The sequence below is a fragment of the Brassica napus genome, chromosome C3 (assembly GCF_020379485.1).
Source record: "Brassica napus cultivar Da-Ae chromosome C3, Da-Ae, whole genome shotgun sequence".
Lineage (NCBI taxonomy): Eukaryota > Viridiplantae > Streptophyta > Magnoliopsida > Brassicales > Brassicaceae > Brassica > Brassica napus.
This window is the reverse complement of record NC_063446.1, coordinates 6,992,532-7,013,239: the sequence shown is the minus strand read 5'-3', so window position 1 is coordinate 7,013,239 and position 20,708 is coordinate 6,992,532. Positions and strand designations below refer to the sequence as shown.

Sequence of the window (20,708 nt, the reverse complement as noted above, 5' to 3'; positions counted from 1 at the left end):
AGAAGACAGGTCCTTGGGGTTATGCTCGTGTTTAAAGCAAAGATACGAGTCACGAGGAGCAGATATATCTAGATAACATCTAAGGCACTTGCGTGTTTTTTGCAGGATCCTTAATAGAAATCATTTTTTGTTCTATTTTCAGATTTAATTTTCGTGTATATGCTTAATGATCAAGTATGTTTGATGACTCGTATCACAATTGTAAATAATTTTATTTGTTCATTATATTTATTTATTTTCTCACTAATTTGGGAACTAATTATCTTTTCAAAATTTGTAAATTGTATTAGCTATAAATTGTGTTAGCTACAAATAATGTTAGGAGACTATTGCTAAAGTTCGTAGCCATGTAGCTACAGAAAGGGGTCGCTAAAGTCATAGCTAACGAGTCACAGACTAAGTTATAGCTAAGTAACAGATTGGCTATCACGGTTAGCGTCGGAGCTGACGCCAGGGAACTTATCTGTAGCCATCTGTAGCCTCTCAAAAATCAGCAACGGATGATGTCAGTTAGCTATAGAGTTATCCTTAGCTATTATAGATAATTCCTGTAGTATGTATTAACTGCTCTAGAAGGAGAAGCTTTGGGGTTATTATTTGCAATGCAACCGATATGGATACGAGGTTGGAGAAAGGTCTGGTTTGAAGGAGATTGTATTGAATTAGATCGGGTTGTTAATCAAGTGGTCATTCATCATGCCAAGCTGGGCAATATCCTTCATGATATTTGCCATTGGATGTCCTTGTTATCAGACTGTTCATTGGGTTCTGTCAACCGACGAAAGAAACATGGCGGCAGATGCATTTTCAAGATATGTCCTAGATGATCAGGCAGATGTAATAGTTTTCTCAGTACCTCATGTTTGGTTATTAAGCTTCTTGTATTATATACGGTTTAAATATTAATGAAATGTTGTTCTAAAAAAAATTTAACCTTAGGCAGATTTGATTTAACCCTAGTCAGATTTGATTTAACCACAGTTAACCTAAGAAAAGTTTAAAATCTATACGCATGTCTGATATCGACGGCCGACCTTCCTTCATTTTATTTTCATTGGAACTATATTCTCTCTCTCTCTCTCTCGATAACTCCGCGCGCAGAAACCTAAAATTTCTCAGATCCATCTCCAAGAATGGAAGTTAATTTTCGCACAAATGGAACAAGCGTTAAGGTTAACGTTCCAGTTGGTGGTGATTTGACATTTCACATTAACCCTGTTGGCGGACTCGTACCACAGATTGACGGCAGATTATACGTAAATGGAGCCCGTGTTTATCCTCAGGGTAGCGGTGGATTCACAATAAACGTTAACCCTGTTGACCTGCTCGTACCTCAGGCTGGTGGTGGCGTCAAAGATGAATATGGATCTGAAAACCCTAAATTATCTGATCCATCTCCAGGAATGGCTAACCCTAAGGTTTTCTTTGATATGACGGTGTGCGGCAAACCGGTTGGTCGGATCGTGATGGAGCTCTTTGCCGACACGACCCCACGGACGGCGGAGAATTTCCGCGCCCTCTGTACAGGCGAGAAAGGCATGGGGAAGCTTGGTAAGCCACTCCATTACAAAGGATCAATCATCCACCATATGGCCCCCGATTATATGATTGCTGGAGGAGATTTCACTGACAAAAGGAAAGGAAGCGGAGGCGAATCAATCTTCGGCAGTAGGTTTTTCGAGGATGAGAACTTCATCAAAAAGCACACTGGTCCGGGTATCCTCTCCATGGCCAACCGTGGTCCCGACACCAACGAATCTCAGTTTATGATCTGCATGAAGGAGAGCCCGGAACTGGACGATGTACACGTGGTGTTCGGTCAGGTTGTTCAAGGATTGGATGTGGTCAGGATCATTTCAAACGAACCTGTTAGGGACATGCTTTCCAGGCCCGTGGTGATCGCCGACTGCGGTCAGATTTCATAGATCTGAGATATTTTCAAGTACAATGATGGTTGCTTGTGTCCTTTTGATGTTTGGTCGGGTGCCTTTTTTTTTTGTTCCTCTGTTTCTTTTCTTTTTTCTTGAGCTACCATTGAAAATCTGATAGCTATTATTGTAAACCTGTTTAAGCGTTATTATCAAGTGTTTTTTTTGTCAACATGACACTAACTTTGCGGTATTATCAATTGTTTTTAAACGATTCTTATTAGATTTCGTCGTTAGTGATTGATTTACAGCTTAAGTTTAGGCCGAGATGATAATTGGGCGGGTTTACCCGTGGTTTAAGCTGGTAGTTGACACTAGTCTAGGGTGTGTCGTTTGCCCAAAAGTATTGGCTATAACCAGAGCCACTAACAAGGCTAAAAGAAGAAAGAAAAAAACATCTCTAGATGAATTTGGAGTGGAAAAATTCACCAGTTAACTTTGTAATAATTAGCTAAGTTGATATGACAATTTGTGACAAAGACAGACAGACATTCTTCTCTCTACAAACGCGTGAACATGCATCCAAGCAATCCAACCTGTTCAATCTATACATTAACAATATCAATCAGTTATATAGATTAACAATAACAATATCAATATCAATCAATACACACTCAAGTCTAGATACTAGGTAAATACTAGGTACAGTCAAGTCTAGATACTAGGTAAATACTAGATAACTACAAATATACTGAGAGATGACGTGGAAAAAGAAGTTTTACAGCCCAGTATAACCAAACTTTAAACTTTTGCTTGGAAAATGAATGCACCACAAAAGATTGTTAATCTTATATGGCAATTAATTTTAGAACAGATAGCGGTCACAATGAATCTCATACGCCGCAATATGCGATGTGATAACTACTAGTGGAGAGCCAGAAGAAACTGTTACTCATGTGATCTTTGAATACCCACCGGCTTTACAAGCATGGGCATTATCATCAACACCGTTAAGCTTTCAAACTTTTCATATCTCGAGCATCTACGCTAACATGGACTATATATTCTGGAGGAAGAATAGTATTATGAAGCCAGAGGATGATAGAGACCCTTATCCTTGGATAATTTGGTACATTTGGAAGGTTAGGAATGATAAACTATTCCGAGGTATAGATAGGGACCCATTAGAGTTAGTCAGATATGCAGAAAGTGAGTGTCAGACCTGGTACGATGCAAAGGATACCATACATGTTCCTCCACAGACACAAATTGTTGAAGAACCACAAGCCTTAACCTTGGAAAATATTTGCATGGTGGATGGTTCAGGGACCTTCACAAATCAATTCAGTGGAATTGGATGGGTTTGAAAGGATAAAATGGGAAAGATCCAACTTATGGGGACACAAAACATAAGGAGGCGTGAGACGACACTACACTCGGAATTGGAAGCACTAAGATGGGCAATGGAGAGCATGCTACAACATTCTGACTGCAAGAGATTTAGGACAGATTGCAAAGGCCTGATTGCAATGGTAAAGGACTCACAAGCTTGGCCAAATTTCTCAACTGAGCTGGAGGTCATCCAAAATTTCAAGATGTGTTTTTCGGACTTCAAGATCAGCTACTTCCAAAGGACGCATAATGAGACTTCAGACTCGCTAGCTAGGAATGCCCGTTTTTTTCATAGATCTCTTTGTTTTATTGGTTGTTCTATTCTGGTCTAGTTAACGAGACTACCTCAAGTTTGAGTAATAGAATAGTCGTTTGCTACCCAAAAAAATAGAAAGAAATAATATAGTATACACCATGCTTTGCAAATCAAAACTGAGAAGAAATAAGAAGAGCCAAACAACAATGACAGATATGATGATTTTGATGGAAATAAGTTGTCTTGAGATAACAAAACATAAAACTGGTTGGTTTTCTTAATTTGGCATGTGCATTCACCGACTTGATCTTTACTTTTTCTTTTTTTTCTTGAGAAAAGGGTTTCTATTAAAATGCAAGTAACCATTACCACCATGAGAAAAGTCATACAGTTTACATTGCCAAATAAAATGCAAGTAACCATGCTAACCACATTACCAAGTTTTACATAAAGCTTATAAATCTAAGAAATCCTAATTTTTCGAATAAAAAAGAAAAAGAAATCCTAACCACATTACCAAGTTTTACATAACAATTTCATTGATCTAGAACAATCAAAACTTTTTAATGCTAGTTTGATCAAAAAAATTAAGAACACGTTTTAATTTAATTTTCTTTTGTTGTTTATTTATTAATTTTAGAAATAATAGTAATTAACTATTATTTTTCTTTTTGTAATAGCATGCAGATGATACTTTGAGATTTGTTACTAACATGGTGTAATTGATCATTCAACAGATGTCATGTTTTAGGTTAAAGATGAGGATTTAGCAAACCACGTTGAAAATGCACCTTATATTCCATTTGAATCAGTGATACTTACACCATACAGCATACAATCTCTACTATATTGTATACTAGTGGTTGGATTGCGCTACGTGAGGAATTACCTTATAATCTCTAACTGTGATGCAGTTTTTATGATTCTTAGTTAATCTTTATATGAGACGTTTTGAATGACATACCTCCTCGATAAATCATTTGAATAGATCACCTAAATGGATTATGAAGATGGCAAATGTACAAACGAATATCCCTAATTTTTTTTGGACACAAAGAGGAGTTTTCTTATAATTTATATGAGACCTTTACATGAACTTGTTGGTGAATGATGAATGATGTGGTCAAGTATCTGTTGAAAGCGATATTGTGCATACTTGTTGGTGAATGATGAATGACTCGGTTGAAAGAAAGATCATGGTTAAAGGATCATTTCTTGAGGGTTTAGGGTTCCTTTAGGTTTTAGGTTTAGGGTTCCTTTAGGTTTTAGGTTTAAAGTTTAGGGTTTTAGAGTTTAGAGTTTAGTTAACATAACAATGTCGGCGTTGGCATCAAAAAAATATTTTTCTTTAGTAATTGTACATGGCATTTCTATTGGTGATAATAGGTGAGGTGAAAATGTAAGTATTGTTCTTATGGGTCCATCACATTGTATCATTGAGATTTTAACAAATATTATAAACCCTTTCAGCCATAAAAAATAAAGTGTGCTAGATTTTTCTTATACTATAATACAATATTATAGTTTTTTTTAATGAAATAACTCATTGTAAAAATTATATAATGTATGGTAATTAAGTTTTCCATTGATTTAAATTATTTTTTCTTAACAAAACAAAATACATTCAAATATGTAATTAATTTGATTTTTAATATTCAAATTCACAAATTTATTACTCCTTCCGTTTCAGTTTAATTGTCATTGTAGAGTAAAATTTTCGTTTCAAAACAAGTGTCATTTTATAATTTTAACCCAAATTTATGAACAATATTCTTTAGTTTATTTTTCAATTTGTTGAAATATGGTTAGGTATATAGTTAATGATGTTTGTATTTCTGAAATATGTAAATATTAATTGTTTTTCTTAATCTATGTCCATAAACCTAAAACAACAATTAAAATGAAACGGAATGAATATGTATGAGCCAAAATAGGATAATCCATCTACTAAATTTTTGGGGAATTTGCCAAATATGACTCAAAACTTGATTCTAAATGCAAAAGTATACCCAAACTTGAATCAAATGCAAAAGTAACCTAAAAGTTTTGTGAAATTATAACCCCTTATGAACAGACAAAAAACTAGAATTTATTTTTACGAATATAACCTTTTCGAAGGATCTGTGGAAGACTTAGGGGGTGTTAGTTATTGAATTAATGAATTTAATTCTATCGAATGTAACTGTCAGTAGGAGTACTTTAGTGGATTTGATTGGATTCTTAAAAAAGACAAAATGAATTTTAATAGAATTCATTGTAATTTCAAAGGAATAGAAACTCAGTTCCAAACGTTTAAAAGCTCATCTATTTTTTATTTCGGTCACATTTCGCTGGTTGATCTCAACGATATTCTTGGTTTTTTCCCATCTGTATCCAAATGAACAACACCATATCACTGAATCTTCAGCTGTTATCAATTACAAGGTCACAAAATAGCATCTTCGACTGTTATCAGTAATTTTTGTTACTTCTTGTGGTTGGACTCTTGTTCAGAATTTCTCTACCAATTACGGGGACATGCTTGTTTCTTCCAACAGATTATACTCTGAAAACTTTAAGAAATGTCAAAATCCATATTATAACGAATGAATAGCATCGAATTACAAGTCACAACTTAACTCGTTTCATACAACTCATGAATAGATTCATCTTTAGCATTACAGAGACACAAGAGAAGGCTGAAGATTATTTTTTTCTGAAAAATGATTTCATATATATAGTTATAAAGAAGCAAGTAAGAACTCAAAAAGAACAGAGGGAGAGAGAGAGATTCAAACATATAAGAAACTTCTGAATAATGACAAATGAGAAGAACATTATTATACCACGTAACCATCCACTTCTGAATAATGACAAATTCTTTTCTACGGGAAAGGAATAATTACATGATTCCTTTACGGAGCCAAATTATATGGGTTAATCGGTAGAGGCGGTAGCTTTAGATTTTTTGCTTTAAAATTTAAACCGTAGATTTTATGGTTTTAGCTTTAAATTTTAGTGTTGTAGGTTTATTTTAAAGTTTTAAAAACACTAGAGCCTGTCCCGAGCTACGCCCGGGTTTTTTTCTATAATTTTAGTTAAATTTATAACTCTAAATTTGTATTTGTAAATGTACATTAGAACCTATCATAAAATACCAATTAATAGAGAAATCAAGTTGTTTATTTATTCGTTGTTCTTTTTCAATGAATTAAAATGGTTAAAACTCACAATTGTTGTGTTGTTCATTAGAAATTGTATATAATATGAAGTTTGTGTTTAAAAAAAAGTGTTTTAAAAAATGGTCAAAAATGGACTGACAGTTATTTAGCTTTAGTAATGTTCAAAATTTTTATTTTATTGATTATTTTTAATGTAAAATAATTAAATTCACAAATGATTTAAAAATTGTTATTTTAAAATTATTGAGTTCACATTTATAGGTCTTCCGTCTTCAAAAGGAACTACAAAGCTACATATTAACCGGCTTCTTACATGGTCTATTTCAATTGATAAATTAAGTTCATAGGTTTAACTAAGTTTATAGCTACGCAATCTTGGTTTATGATACATTTTGAAAATGTTTTATAAGTGACTGAAGAAAAATAATCTCTAGAAAAATTGTTAAATGCCATTGATGAGATATCGGTAGAAATAAAGTAAATGAAATCTGAAAACTATAGTCTTTCTAAGCCAAACCCGGGTTCAAATCTCCACAAAAGCAGCCAATTTTTTATTTTTCAAAAAGAAATTGATTAACATTGTTTCTGACTTTAACAAACAATTATTTAAATCTGTTACTTTTTTATACTAAATCGAACCATCTTCTGATAGAGAATAAGTTGAGTCGAAATATCACCAAAACTAAAAAAAAGTATTATCCTCCAAAACGGGGCATAGTTCATGAGAAGACAATACAAATGAAAAATAGGACACAAGCTAAACCAAACCAAATAACGCCATGACTGCAAATTAAGAAACACGACATTTTCTCAAAAACCTGACCCTCTTTTTTTTCTTAAATAAGTTATTTTTCTTTGCCGGAAAATAAGATCCCTCACTCTTGCTTACTTAGTGAGGAAACTATGCTATTATTTCTTGGCATTGTCCCATCATCACTTGTTAAATAAACGTTCTTCTTCTTTGCTACTGGCTTTTATTTTTTCCTTTTTGGTTGTAAAACATCTAACGTTTGTCAGTAAAAATAACATCTAACGGTTTACGCCTTTCCTCGAGAATCGGAACATTACCTTTGGTATTGATAGTTGATACAAACCTATAAAACAATAGTAATTATGTGAATGCCACTTCATAATCATTCTTCAGCAATTATTATTGTCAATCATCAATCATCATTCATTTTAGTCAGACCAACCCAATATATGATTTGGAGGAACTTGATAACAACATTCATACCTCAGTTAAACAGTGCCATGTTCTTGTACGTCAATATCTTTGATCCAAGTCCTGTGCGTTCATCCAAATTTATGTACCTAATTCTGTTTAATGCAATTTTGTTTATTAGAACGGAGAGACCCCACTGCAGTAGTTGGTATGGTAATTATCTTTCCATGCAAAATTCACTTTACTCCTTTAGTGTTAAAACCATTCTATGAGAACGACCACAACCCGTTTCTTGATTTTCCTGCTGCATAATTCTAAGAAAAAAAAAGGCAATTTATTAGTTTATTGTTAGTGTATTTTGTCTCTTAAAGAACAAATGACAGAGGCAAAAGCTTTGATGCTTTTGCTTTTATTTCCCCTTCTTGGGGTGCATTTGCTTTATTTTCCTTAACATATTAATTTGAATTTGTATATATGCTCTTCTTCGTTGATATCATCCGCATTATCATCATTGTATGTCATCCATCTCAAGGTCGTTTGCGGCAACAGCCTCACCTATGAACCACGAGACACATGGAAGATGATTTTTTTTATTTAATGGGTTGATCTATGTGATAAATAGTGCACATACTCAGATCTTGAAACTAAAGTAACATGCAAAGAGAACTAAAGATAATATACAAAGGTACAAACCCGATATCATAGTCGTGCTCCATTTGCCCTCGGTAAAACTGCTCTTGGGGAATGCCATACCATGTCTACATCAGGATCCTACTCGTCATCAGGAACTTGAGGTGGACTGAAATAATTGAAGAAACTCCCCCTCTCCTCAGTCTTAGTGATGGGATTTGTGAGTTTGTGATTTTGGATCCCTTCTTTGGCTTATTTTAAGGACCTTCTGATCCAAACATTCTATAGGACACCACTCAGTCTCCGTCCTGTACAATAGTTAAGGATGAGTAAATCTTTTTTCTTAAGGAAAAAAAAGGCAAATACATGAGAAAAGAAATAGATCACCCAATGGCCTTCTCGAGGATTGAATCTTCTTCAATCATGTGATTTGTCTTATTCACCACAGTGTTTTCCAAATAAGGGTTCTGAGCAACGAAAAAGTGAAGCTTGAACTCTTTTGAAGGAACTTGATGTTTTACCCAAGTGTCAAAGGAATAAATAAAATAAAATGTATTTTGAAGGAATATATCTATAAGATTCAACGCATATGTATTAAGATTATATACCCAGGTGTCAAAGGAATAAATAAAATAAAATGTAATTAAGTCAAAATGATATTTAAAATAAGAAATGTATAACAATTATTGCCTAAAGTTTTATCTTCTCACCGTTTATCTCTTTAATAACAATATTCTGTTAAACCAGATTTGCTCTTTTTGGTTTTATTTTATCCCGGAGTTTTAGAAAAAAAATAATTTTTATTATATATAATATGGTAATATTATACAAATATAAAACCTGATAGAAAATCAAAATTTGTTATATTTTAAATATAATATATATGAGATGGATAGGAGCAATAATGGGAGTATGCGAAATGAATAAAAAATTAATTAAAATTTATCTCTAAACCATATAATTATTTATTTTACATATTTTGTTTCTCAAGAAAATAAATTGTTAACATTTAATTTGCAAATAAATATTTGCAAACCAACGATGGTAATATAGTGACTGGAGAATAATTTTCAATGGTCTAGAAAGAGAAATACAATCTCAATTTAATGACAAAAGTCAAACAAATGTCCAACAAACAAATCTCAAACCAAACATGGTCATGTTGACCATTCTAATGACAAAAGTAAAAAAAAAAATTAAGAAATGTCAAGTTTCGCTCGATTCGTCATTAGCGGTTTGAATGTTATTGTTAACATGGTTATTTTTGTTTCTTGTTACAAACAATAATAACAGATTCCCGACGGTAATGGAAACAAAACACATAACCAGTTAACTAATGGTCATAAATTGTTTAGAAAACAGGGTAGAGCTACAACGTGAGAGAGGTCTGTTCTTGTTGGTCTCTTGATCGCATTGTCGTGTAAGCTCTTCTATTTCTACGGTCATGGACGGTTTAGAAATTTGTGTAGCAGGTTCACGCAGCCATTGCTTCAACCTAACCGCTCCCATGTTGCATTTGGGGGGGGTGGGGAGGGGGGGGGGGTGGTAAATACATTGCCCTTGAAAAGTGCTTAAACAGCTCGCCTTAGAAATCCATCTTTAAAAACTTTGCTGGAAGTATTGGAGTTATAGTGGGGTTAGGTTGGAAGTTAAGAGAAAAGCTCTCTGTATCTTACCTCATAAATTTCGGTAACTCATTCCCTTCAAAGACGATGAAATATATGTTTAGCAACCAAGCATGGATCACTGGCCATGCAGTACCAAAATATATAAGGTGTAAGTCGAAGCACAAATTAGAGACCACACGTTCTCCCAAACTTGTCAGAAACAACAGACCCAAGCTAAACTTTTACATGAAGATGTAAATATAGATGTTGAACACTTCAAATACCTTGTGAAATCTTCTTTGTCTTCTACAAATCCTTTCTTCTTACCGTTCTGTTCTCTCCATGTTTTCCCATCCAAACTTTCTCGAATGCAGGGTCGCAAGTTCTTCAAGAAGCTATCGTATATATTCTTGAAATGGAAAGTTTTAGAATCAGATATAATAAGCCAGTCATGCTTAAAAGAGACTGAAGGCCAAACAAAGGATTCTGTAATAAAAATCCAAGAGTCATATGGACCAAGCTACTACTTCACAAAAAACCAACATTAAAGGTTACCTTGGCGATTCTCCGCTCAATACGCGAGCTTCGTTTGTTGCTCTCCGCTCATTAGACACATAGGAGCAATTGCTTTCTTCATATGACCAAATTGAAGAGACGACTAAATCAGAATTCAGAAAGATTGATTTGACGATTAAGTTTGTAACACTAACAGATACAACAACAATTATTACCTATCCTTCCTCAATAGCATCTTCCTCCATGTCCCATGAAATACCATCAGCCGTTGATGCTTGCTGTCTTGCTCGGCAAAGTGGCTTGTTGTTCCGACATCTACTATCTCAACTTAGCTACTGTTATTAACTGCAAGTGTTGATAGTAAAATCCAACATCAGAGGCACATCAACAAAAAGTAACGAACAAAAAAAGTTTTTAAAAGTTAGCGATTAACAAAAAAAATTCCAACACTTAGCCTCTACAATATCAGTGTGACTTATACCTGTATGAAATGCCAGAGCATATCTATTTTGCTTAATTATTCACCTGCACCGGTCGGTGTTTCATTTACCATTCGTTGTGATAAGATGCTGCATGTTCAGATCGTGTGATGGATAAGGAGAATGAATGAATTACTAATCAAATAGATGAATGGAGTTATTGAGAAAACAAAAAAAAAATTTAGTGGTTTTGATATTTCTTTACAAGGATCTCACTTGGAGGTGGAAATAGCCTTCCTAGTATCCATGGAAGAGGTGGAACCGGTGTTGCTTAAATCAACCGTGCAACTGATTTCGCCGGAGCCTTCATCAGGGATTTGAACGGTGCTTTGGTGGTGGATTTCTCTGGTAATTTTGGGCTGGTAATCGCCTTCTTGATGCATTAGATTAGGTCTGGGATCGGTGGGACTATATATACATGGAGATTGGTGGAGATGAATGGTTGATATTTTAAACGGCAAAGGATACGAACAGAGACGTCCACATCAGTGACGTGGCCAAAAGTTCTTCTTCTGATTGGTTAACTAAATTTGCTGAGGTGGACATCTTCTCAGCTCACGATATCGCCTTTTTAGTAATGTGATTAAACCTAAAACTGTAGAAAAATTGATTTCTAGAGCCATTATATTTTCTTTTAAAGATTTTGGACTCTAACTTTAGTTTTTATTAATAAAACTTGATTGCTTAGATTTTATTGCTTTAGAAAGAATTATGGTTGTGTAGAGAATTATGGCTATGAAGTCTTCTCGTATAGTAGATCTTAAAAATAATTTATAAATTTTATAAAAATTATTTTGAAAGAAACAAAATTGAAATTATGTAATTATAACCAATCGTAAGTGATATAAATTAAGATATAATAAAATTAGAAGTAGTGAATCATGATATTCTTTGGTTTATGGTTTGACAACATTTGTTGTAGTATTGTATATATTTTTAGGGTTAGATTTTGGAAGCTTAACATTAAAAAAATAAATAAATTTTGATCTATATGTATTTAGTTTTGTGTATATTAAACACTTTTAAGTTGTATTTAAGTTTAATGAATTATTTGAGCTTATGGTATATTTAGGGTCTAGACGACTTCTAGAAAATCTTCTAGATGACTTCCAAAAAGTCTATTTTTACGTTAGAAGACTTCCAAGTCTTCCGAGTTTAAAATATTAAAGTGTTCTTATTCCCGCTAAAAATACTTTAGTTTCCTGTTAAAACTTTGGAAGTGAGAAAGTCTTTTTGTGTGTTTTTTTACGTTAGAAGAAAGTCTTCTGAGTTAAAAATATTAAAGTCTTGGGTAAAATATTTTTAGTTTCCCGTTTAAATATTAAATTAATTTATTTTTGTCAAAAAGTAGTATTAAACTAAAAATATAAAACTTTTTTTTCCCAAATTATGTTATATTAATATTATGGCCCAAATCCCAAGTACCTCAATACCAACAAAAACCACATAAAACCAATGAGCTACAAACGATCAGGCCTAAACCCAAATACACTAAAACGGGCTCAAGGCCCAATATCTAAAGACAGCAAACCATCGGCCCAAGGCCCAAGCGAGAAATAGAATTCAGCCGCTTCCATTGCGAGCCGCAACCTCACGTCCTCCTCAACTACTACCGGAGAATCACCACCGACTCACCGCGCCACACCGGAACACTTAGGCTCCTCACCTTCTTCACCGCGACCGCCAAACCTCCCCGGTACGTCTAATCTCGGAGGGAATCAATCGTGACCGAGATCTCATCCGCGCAAGTTCAAAAGAGAGACCAAGGAGGAGGCTTCGCTCAAACATCGATCTTTCCAACTAAAAATATAAAACTAAAAATGTAAAACTCAAAAGCCTAGTTTCTTTTTGTCCAAAAAAAAACCTCGACTCATAATTTTTTTTTTCTAGTCTCTTCCCTCGTCGTCTCTCTTCTCACCGCTCTACCTGAGACACAAGACATCGAGACAGAAGAGAGACGAAGAGAAGAGAGAGAGGAGACAAAGTCCGGACATGAGAAAGGAAGAAGAAGAGGCGACGGCCGGAGTGGTGTCGACGACGACGGAGAGAAGACAGAGATCTCGGCTTGGTCGGCAAAGGCGATAGCTTGGGTCGGATACTCTGAGATTGAGGCTTCTTCTGTAGATTAGACTCTAAAGGTATGTCTCTCACTCTCAGATTTAGTTTCGTTTTTTTTTCATTTAAGATACTGATTTGGAAGCTGTTGACGATTTGTGTACAGATCCCGAACTTCTCTTTCTGATGAATCTCCTCCTCAGTAAGCTATGAAGACCTAAGGGGAGTAAAGAGAAAGAAGGAGAGATGGGAAACGAGATGAAATCCCCGCAGGAACAGAGCTCTTAAACCGTTGAGCAGATTGCCTTTTCCAGGTGTGGCCACTGCAAGTCTCTTGCTCCTGCAAACAAACGTAATGCTTTTATTTATTTATTTCATATTGTGATTCCTCTTTGGGTTTTACTGAGTGAGTTTAACCTTCAGTGTTATGATTTTCAGGGTTTCAACAAGTAAAAGAAGAAGAGAAAAGCATATTGGTTGGTAATGTTTTCATGAGCTGTGGCTTGCAGAGGCTGTGGAAGGAAAGGTTAGACTCTGTGATATTTTGATCACTAGTAGTATGATTAGCTCGTGTAAAAATTGACACTTTTGGTGGTCTTTTGACTTCAGACTCTTGGGTAGCTGAGTCCATTTGCAGGGACTACACATCTTGATGTGGCCGTGGAACGGGTTAGTGAATACAATTGATCTTCTTCTTCTTTTTTTCTCATAGAGTTTTGTAGTTGAAAATGTCTATTCTCTTGTCATACATATTGTTCAATAGATTATTTTTCAAATGCAGGTGATGTATTTTCAATATATATTAGCTGCCTAGTCAATGTTTATAATATATATATTCATTATATAACAGTTCTTTACAGTGAGAGATTCTGCAATTGAGGTTGTATGTGCGGAGAACAGTGAGATTGTTTTTCAAATGCAGGTGATCACTTGATTTCAGTGGTTATGCAATGCGGACAAGTCACCACATGAACCTTGTTTGGCTTGTGAAGTGAGTCAAAGAAGATCATCGATTGACTAGCTTTAAAAATTCAAGTTGTTGTCTATGTAATGTCTATGTTTTAGCCCCTGTTCGGGAACGCGCTAGTCGGGCGGTCGGATTGGGCCTAGCGCCTAAAGAGAAAATCGAAGATTAATCGGAAATTATACAGGGCGGAATTTTTAGATGGTTTTTAAAATTACTTGTACCTATATTTGTTACGCTCTGTACAGTGTTTGTTACGCTTTGGTACAAGTTGTACAGAGCGTAACAAACACTGTATCTTCATCTTCTTCGAGTGTTCTCTAATTTGAGAGAGAGCTCGACCTTCGTTGATAGTGGATTGCTGGCTCTGTCCAGCCCCGGTGATATATAGCGGCTTCTCCATTTCGGAGGAGTGCGGTGAACACCAGGTGAACATACTTCTTGTGTCCTTTATTTTCTTGCTTCGTTTTCTTTCGTACAAACTGAGAAAGAGAGTTTCTTGAGCTGAGAGAGGAGTGATCGTAATCTGAATAAAATACTTAGGGTTGTTAACTAGAAACATTAATAAACATGAATGTTGTTAACCTCATATTTTCACCAATTAAGTTATGAATTTCATTTAGGAGCCGCAATATTGACTAATATATATGAATTAACGAAAAATGTTAAAAGTCTTTATAGTTTTAGAGAAAATAAAGACTTCTTTGGAAGTCACCCTTTGTAAATATTGACTTACTTTTGTTTTCAAAGAAATCTCGAAAATACCAGAGAAGACTTTTCGGTAAGTCGTCTAAGATAAACATGTTAGTTTTACATTTGACTGGATTGTGTCAGAAATTTGACTTTTCCTAGACGGCATATGTAATGTCTATATCACTAGCTCTTCCAACATATGTAATGTCTACCTTCTTGCTCCCGCTGGAGATATGTGAGAACCTCGCGAATTCCATTGCACAATTCTGGTGGGGTTCAAACTCCCCCCCCCCCCCCCCCCAAAGAGAGGAATTCACTGGGAGAAATGGAAAAAGATCTGTTTACCAAGGGAGGAGGGAGGGATTGGCTTCCGCATGATCCATGAGTTCAACCTGACTTTACTAGCAAAACAACTATGAAGACTTGTTCAATATCTTGATTCGCTAGTGGCTCGAGTTTTGAGGAGAAGATACTACCAAATGAGTTCGCCTTTACGAATAATCTCTGTAAGCAGCCCATCATATGTGTGGACCAGCATTTCAGCGGCTCGAAATCTACTGTTATTGGGAATCATACATAAGATTCATTCTGGAAATCAGGTTAAAGTGTGGGAGGATCCTTGGATCCTTACAATACCAGCTAGGCCGGCTCGCCCTTCAGCCCCAGTTTTGCAGCCGAATATGAGAGTCAATGACCTTATTGATCAGGAATCAAATGAATGGAATGCTCGACTACTGGAGGATTATGTTGCCCCTACAAATATACCTCTCATAAGGAGTTTGACCTAAGCTCAACTCATCGACGTGATTCATTCTGTTGGAACTAAACTAAAAATGACCATTACGCGGTTAAATCTGGATATTGGGTAGCTCATAATTTATTAAGGACCCAAGAAGAGAATGAAGTACTGGAACCCAATATAACTAAGCTCCAAGACTTTATTTGGAAGGTAAAATCACCTCAGAAGATATGTCATCTTATATGGAAATTGATAACAGGTTGTGTGGCAGTAACGAAAAATTTGATACGACGTAACATGAGATGCGATAACTATTGTATGCGATGTGGTGAACCAGACGAGTCTGTTACTCAATACCCCCAGCTTTACAAGCTTGGTCCCTATCTTCAACACCAACAAGTCTAGATATATTTTCGATACCGAGTATCTATGCTAATATGGATTGTCTATTCTGGAGAAAGAACAGCATTGCCGAGCCAGAAGTAGACATGGATCCGTATCCCTGGATAATCTGGTATATTTAGAAGGCACAAAATGACAAGCTCTTTAGGGGGATAGACAGGGATCCATAAGAGCTAGTTCGTTATGCAAAGAGTGGGTGTCAAGTCTGGTTCAACGCAAACGAAATGGTGTCACCTACTCCGCAAGATCATAGTATTGAGGTATCCCAAGTCTTAGTCTTGGGTAATATCTGCATGATAATGGGTCATAGACATCCACATCACTGTTCTGTGGGTGTGGATGGGTTTGGATGGATAGCTTAGGGAAGGTTTAACTTATGGGAATACGAAATTATCTACGGCGAGAGTCTGCCTTGCATTCATAAGTGGAAGCACTAAGATGGGCGAAAGAGCTTTGGGACGGATTGGAAGCATTTATTCGCCATGATTAAGGAGCCCAAAGCTTGGCCAAGCTTTGCAACAGAACTGGAGAGAATAGAGACTCTGCAGAGATGCTATCCGGACTTCAAGATCATTCGTATTCCACGAGTGCAAAACCAGATTTCTGATTCTTTAGCTAGGACTACGAGGTCCTTCCATAAGGAATTATATTTTATCGGTTGTTCTATTCTGGTGTTGTTACCTAGTCTGTCAAAAAAAAAATTGTATTTTTTAAAAAGTACCACAGTACTATTAACACGATCAAAATATATACGCGACAATAAAAACATGAATTACAAAAAAAGACACTTTCAAACATCAGCTCTGCACATAAACAACTTAAAAAGGATTTACAATTACTAAATTCAACCAGTCTACAATTAACTAAATCAAAGTAAAAAAAACTATTAACATTGAAAATGCATCACACTTTATACAAAAAAAATAAACCAACACTAATATCATATGCATAAACAACCATATATTTAAAACCCAAAATCAACAAAACAAAACACAAATGTAAGACATCCTACATGTAGCACGGATCGATCCTAGTCTTTTATATATTAAAGTACAAATCATTCGAGCAATAAAAACTTGAGATGTAAAACATCAAAATTATACACTTTAATTAATTGTTAAATATTTTCTGTAACTAGAAAAAGTTCCTATTTTTATTTTCTATATATTTTATTTCTTTTTCTATATATTTTATCTTTCTCTTTTCTCGATACTTTCAGTAGTTTATTTTAGTTTTGAGTGTGGCAAAGATTTTATTAATTGTTATACTTTCAGTAGTTTTATCAAAATTATACACTTTAATTAATTGTTAAATATTTTCTGTAACTAGAAAAAGTTCCTCACTTTTTCTATTAACTCTTCCATTATATTTTCTCCATGATTCAAGTTGAAGATTTTATGAGAATATACTTTTATTTTTGTAGCTTAAGTTTTCACAAAATGGTAGAAAATCAGAGTTTTGTTTCACAAAATAAACTATTGGAAACATGAAGTTATTATTAGTATAAAAGCTATTCTTATGAAAAAAGATAACTACATATACAATTAAAATTTGTTTAACGAGATGAAACTTAGCTATGTTTAAATATGTTTAAATTGTTTCCTTTGATTGTAGTATCGATCTTTTAATCTATTTGTTGGATTTTTGATATCAAAATATTTTCAGTTAAATTCTAACTCATCATAATTTATTGTTTCTTTTATTTTATTTTGGTCAATGATTTCATTTTTAATTTGTTACTAGGTGATTATTCCGGGCTCATGTACGGATATAAATATTTATAATAATTATTTAATATTTTATTTTCAGTTTAAATGATTTTATAATTATATGTATAATTTATAGGGATAATTTGTAAACTACCCTATTTAAAATTGTAAATTTGAAAAATACATTGTTATAATAATATTTTGCAAACTACACTTATTTATGCACTATAAGACTCTTTTGCCCTTATTTAATTTTAAATTCAAAACGTTTTAATAATAAAACTCAAAATTATTTGTATTATAAATTTTTTGAGATAATTATATTAAATACTAATATCTAAAATTATATATGGATAACAATTGAATATTTATAACGGTATCTCCGAAACATATCTGATATAAAGATTTTTCGAAAAACCCTTCTATCATATTTTCTTATTAAAGCTTTGTGAATATAAAATATGTTGTTTACTCATGAAGTTTAAAAGAGTTGAGTATATAAAACCTAGCCTAGAATATAATAAATGATATGTTAATTGAGTTTTGAGAGACTAAAAAAAGTCAAAGAGTTCGTGATATATAGCACATCCGTTACATATATAGGTCAAAAGATTGCGAATGTTTTCAAGAAAACTGTGGTGATTATAAGTATATTTAAGAGTCTAAATTATAACAAAAAATCATCAAACTCCAAAGTTCATGTTGACAATGACACGATTGTGTATTCCTCCTAAGATACAAAAAAAGAACTACAACTTTTAAAAAAAGTACGAAAACCAAGTTTAAAAAATTACTAAAACCCAGAAGTTTAAAAAAAAAATTAAATTCCGGAACTTTTTGTTGTATAACTTAGAACAAAACACAGAAATCATTATGTTTATTTGTTCTATTTCTATTAACTTCTTATTTAAGTATTGAAATTATTATACTCTTAGTTAGGTTAATTAAGTAATTTCACTTATAAATAAGTGTAGTTTTCAAAAATTTAAAAATATAGTGTACTTTTCAAAATATATTCTCATTTGATGGCATTTTTCCAAATTTTCCCTAATTTATATTAATAATATTATGTTATTTTAAATAGATATATTTTGTATACGTAATATCTAGTCGATTTAGTCATTGTATTTTAGATTGCTTGTACTTTTCTAAATTCAACCATAATATTTTTTGTTCTAAATGGATTTTAAAATTTTGATTAAATTTGCTATATTTTAGTAAGATTATGTATAACATATTTTAGAGTCAAATAGACAAAATAAACTAAAGTATTAATCAATTAAAAATTACATAAAGGAACATAAATATAATATTTTGAAATTTCATTCATATATAGTTTACAAAAGAAACATATTGTAAATTTTTTTAATGTTTTATTTATTTATTAATATGTTTTGAGGTATCCTGTAATTTATATGTATAAAATAAATACATAATTCTGTAAAATAGTATGTTTTATTCTAGTTAGACCTTTGATTTTGGATATAAAAAATGGAATAATTCTGTTACTTACTTTGTGAGTTATTGAGTATATTTTGATAATATTTTTCTTGATATCAAGATTATTTCTTTATCAAAAATTTTAATTAGAAATTTGTTTTGGATATAAGAAATTTGATTATTTCAGTTTCGCATTTTGTGTGTATGTGGAGATACATATATTCCATGTATAATTATTTTTGATTCTAATAAAATCAAACTGAATTGTTTTTTTATTGGATTAGTTCAGTTTTTCATCTTAGATGTATAAGTAAATTTTAATAATATATTTTTAATATTAAGATTATTTTTGTTAATTTTTTTAAAATCACATTACATATATATATATATATATATTTTTTTTTTAAATATCGTTTTTAACTTTATAAATATTTCCTTTTTATTATATACTCCTTCCGTATCAATATACTTGATGTTGTAGGAAAGATTTGTTGTTTCATAATAAATGATGTTTGCACAAATCTATGTAACTTTAACTTTATCAAAAACTATGTAACCAATTGAATTTTTATTATTTTTATTTATAATTAAATACAAAATTTTAAATTGTAACTCAATGATAATTTTGATTAAAAAAAATAGTTTTTCTCAATATTTGTGCATTGGAGTAAAACATCAAATAATATGGAACATATGGAGTATGTTATTTGAAAAAATAAAAAAAAGGAAAGTAAATTAAAATCTAATTAACAGAAACATATAAATAAAAAAGAAACTTTTTAAATAAACGTAATTAGATATAATGTAATATTTTTTAATTCACTAAGGGTCAATCATCATAGGAATTAATACGAGAGAGACATCTAAAAAGTGACTTATCAGATAGTATTATAGAAATGATAACATGAATAGGTTTATATTTTAAAGCAGTATCATAATATTTACTTTTGTGTGTTAGCATATATCTTACTTTTGTGTTGTTTCTTCTAACTCTGTCCAAGGAGTTCTCCAGGTCTTCTCTGGACTAGCCATAAGTGTGGAGAAATCCTGCTTCTTTCCAAGTGGGTTAACTGAAGATGAGACGACTTCCATTGTTTCTACCACTGGCATCCCTGTTGGTCCCCTTCCCGTACGATACCTAGGCCTACCGCTTAACTCCAAGAAGCTCTCAATTGCCAATTGTGAACCACTCCTGCAACAGGTCAGATCCAAAATCAACTCATGGACATCAAAATATTTATCCTTTGCAGGCAGACAAGTGCTCATTTCTACAGTCATAGCTGGCATAACGAATTTCTGGTGTGGAGCTTTTGTCTTACCAAAAGAATGTATCCACGCAATAGATAAAATGCAACGCATTTCTCTGGAAAGGCACCCTTGAAGGTATATATGTGGCTAGAGTTGCTTGGGACAAAGTCACCCAGCCGAAACGTTGTGGAGGCTTAGGTCTCAGGAACCTAGAGCTCTGGAACACAACTTGTACCATCAAACTCTTATGGTTGCTCCTGTTCGAACGGAATCAGTGTGGGTTGCTTGGATACACCAAAATGTTATAAAAGATGAAAGCATTTGGCAAATGAAACCGAAACAGTCTCATACCTGGCTATTCAAGCAGATCCTTGCGATCAGGCAAAC

At 33.3% G+C, this 20,708-nt stretch overlaps 1 protein-coding gene and 1 long non-coding RNA gene across 3 annotated transcripts; both read left to right on the top strand.

Moving 5' to 3' along the window:
- The first annotated feature begins 1,007 nt into the window (after window positions 1-1,007).
- Window positions 1,008-2,105, top strand: LOC106387461 (peptidyl-prolyl cis-trans isomerase-like). The gene is made up of 2 exons (XM_013827323.3): window positions 1,008-1,220; window positions 1,260-2,105. Exons 1-2 carry the CDS (start codon window positions 1,134-1,136, stop codon window positions 1,923-1,925), a joined length of 753 nt encoding a protein of 250 aa, XP_013682777.2. The 5' UTR covers window positions 1,008-1,133; the 3' UTR covers window positions 1,926-2,105.
- A 10,755-nt stretch (window positions 2,106-12,860) lies between these two features.
- LOC125584202 lies at window positions 12,861-14,527 on the top strand. Of its 2 annotated transcripts, XR_007321188.1 has the most exons (5): window positions 12,861-13,209; window positions 13,293-13,478; window positions 13,565-13,652; window positions 13,736-13,795; window positions 14,049-14,527. It is a non-coding gene; the product is annotated as an uncharacterized LOC125584202 (long non-coding RNA). The 2 variants fall into 2 exon arrangements; XR_007321187.1 differs by having other exon boundaries at window positions 12,873-13,209; window positions 13,736-14,527.
- The last annotated feature ends 6,181 nt before the right edge of the window (window positions 14,528-20,708 follow it).